We start from the raw sequence: 1927 nt of genomic DNA, 5'->3' as shown, positions 1-1927 counted from the left end.
AAAAAAAGGGGGGGCCCCTCTTTCCCCCCCCCCCCCCCGCATATTTCGCGCTGGTGGTGTTTCCTTTAGTCTGAGCTTCAAGATCTCATTAACGAAGAGGAAATGGAATTTTAAAGGGGCTTTGTCTAGACATTTGCCTGTCCCAGACTTGGATTTATTTTTCCCCTCCTAGCTATCCCAGATGAAATCAAGCCTAAGTACGTGAATGGAGCCAAGTGGTATGGCCGTCGGACGAGGCCAGAGCTCCAGGACACCGAGATGGAAACCACCAAGTATTTACAGGAGCCACAAGTCAAAGCCAATGGGAAAAGTCAGCTGAGACGCTCTGCATCTCTGGAGAGTGTGGAGGTAGGGGTGACTCATTCCCTGGCTATTCTCAATTAGCTGCTCAGACTCTGCTGAACCTCCTTGCTTTACTGAAATCCATGCTTTAACAAAAGGCCCCATTCAGGGTCTGACCAATTCAGCAGGGGCTGCTGATGGAGGTCTTTGAGGAGTTTGATCTGCTTTGGGTTAGCAAGAATTGCTAGTGCTGAGTGCTGGAATGTTGGAAGCTGCTTCTAGGCAAAGAGTTCATGCAGGTGCCACTTGGTCACCAGAGCAGACCCCACTGGAGTGGAAAGGAGGGGTTGTGCTTGCCCCAAACAGCTTCCAGCATAACAAATACCCAGACTGTTAGTTGCCTCAGACTAGAAGATGTTTTTCCTGTAACGCAGCTTATCCAAAAGAAGGCAATTAAGTTGGATGTCAGAATATTAACCTGAGGCATGCAGCATTTCTGAGTGGAAGTTTTTATGAGCAGAAGTTAGGGGTCATTCCTGGCTCTATCAGTGTGCCTGAGCCAAGGCCTGTTGAAGGTAACAAGCACTAGAGTGGGGTTCTGGAGACCTGGGCTCTGCTTCTGGCTCAGGTAAATTTTACATGACTTCTACTCCCCGTGTCTATTTCCCCTGCGACTTCTTGCCAGTCTTTGTCCTTTTAGATTGTAAGCTCTTTGGGGCATGGACTCGTTCATGCTGCAATGGTTTTTGCATCTCAGTGGGATCCTGCCAGACTAAATTGGTTTCTCTCCACCTGAGGCTGAAAGCACAGGTTGGCGCTGCTTATGCTACCTCCAGAGAAGAGCCGAGAAGCCAAACCAACTAACTATATTTAGAGAAAATGTAAGCAGAGCACTAGGGGGGAAAAAAATTTCACGTGGTGTGCCACTGTCAAAGTACTGTGCAAACAGCAACAGACCAGACTTGTAGTTGGGTAGAAAATTATTTGGAGAGAAAACAAATGCTAATGTCTCCAGTGCTGAGAGGGCAGAGTGGCACCCTGATTCAGAGCAGTTTCATTTCCATGGCTTCATCACTAAAGTCTGCTCTGTGCATGACTGGGTCCCTGCCCCTCCCATTCCCTCCCCTGCCTGCACCATCAAGGCCCTTGGCTTGGTTCTTTTGTTTAGCTTGTGCTGCCCCTTTGTGATGGCAGTTTTTTGCCTTTTTGTTGCTCTGGTCTTCATTTCCTTTTATTATATATAAGGGTTTTTATTCCTTGTTTTAGTGTTATGATTTTCATAAACCCCAGTTGAATTTGCTGGCAGTTAGGGGTCAGACTCTCTTCCACCTAATGAGGAATCTAAGTGAACATAGGTGCTTTAGTTAAAGGTGTATCGATACATCAGTCCAATTATTGGATTGGTACCAATATAAAGAAAATTCGCTGCATTGGAAATTGACCCAATGCAGCCGATAATTTGGACGATAAATGTCCCTGTATGTGTTCAGCCACAGTGCAGCACTCAGGCAGCAAGGAGCACAGCCCGGCAGTATGGAGAGCTGCATGCAGCTGTTAAGTTGGTTGCTGGGGGGTGGCGCTCTTCCTGGCGTATGGGTGGAGGCAGGGCATTGAGCTGGGGCTATGGCAAAATTTTGGGATGGCT

General features: G+C 47.6%; 1 protein-coding gene across 5 annotated transcripts in view; it reads left to right on the top strand.

Annotated features, from left to right (window-relative positions):
- NINL (ninein like) overlaps nucleotides 1-1927 on the top strand; it is a 90995-nt gene that overhangs the window by 44025 nt on the left and 45043 nt on the right. For all 5 annotated transcript variants that reach the window (XM_019516167.1, XM_019516170.1, XM_019516166.1 and 2 more), the window contains one exon: nucleotides 173-348. In XM_019516167.1, coding sequence (XP_019371712.1) covers nucleotides 173-348 — 176 coding nt within the window. The remainder of the gene's footprint in view (nucleotides 1-172; nucleotides 349-1927) is intronic.

The sequence above is a fragment of the Gavialis gangeticus genome, unplaced genomic scaffold (assembly GCF_001723915.1).
Source record: "Gavialis gangeticus isolate Ggan-Ray unplaced genomic scaffold, GavGan_comp1, whole genome shotgun sequence".
NCBI lineage: Eukaryota > Metazoa > Chordata > Crocodylia > Gavialidae > Gavialis > Gavialis gangeticus.
This window is presented reverse-complemented; position numbering and strand designations above follow the sequence as displayed.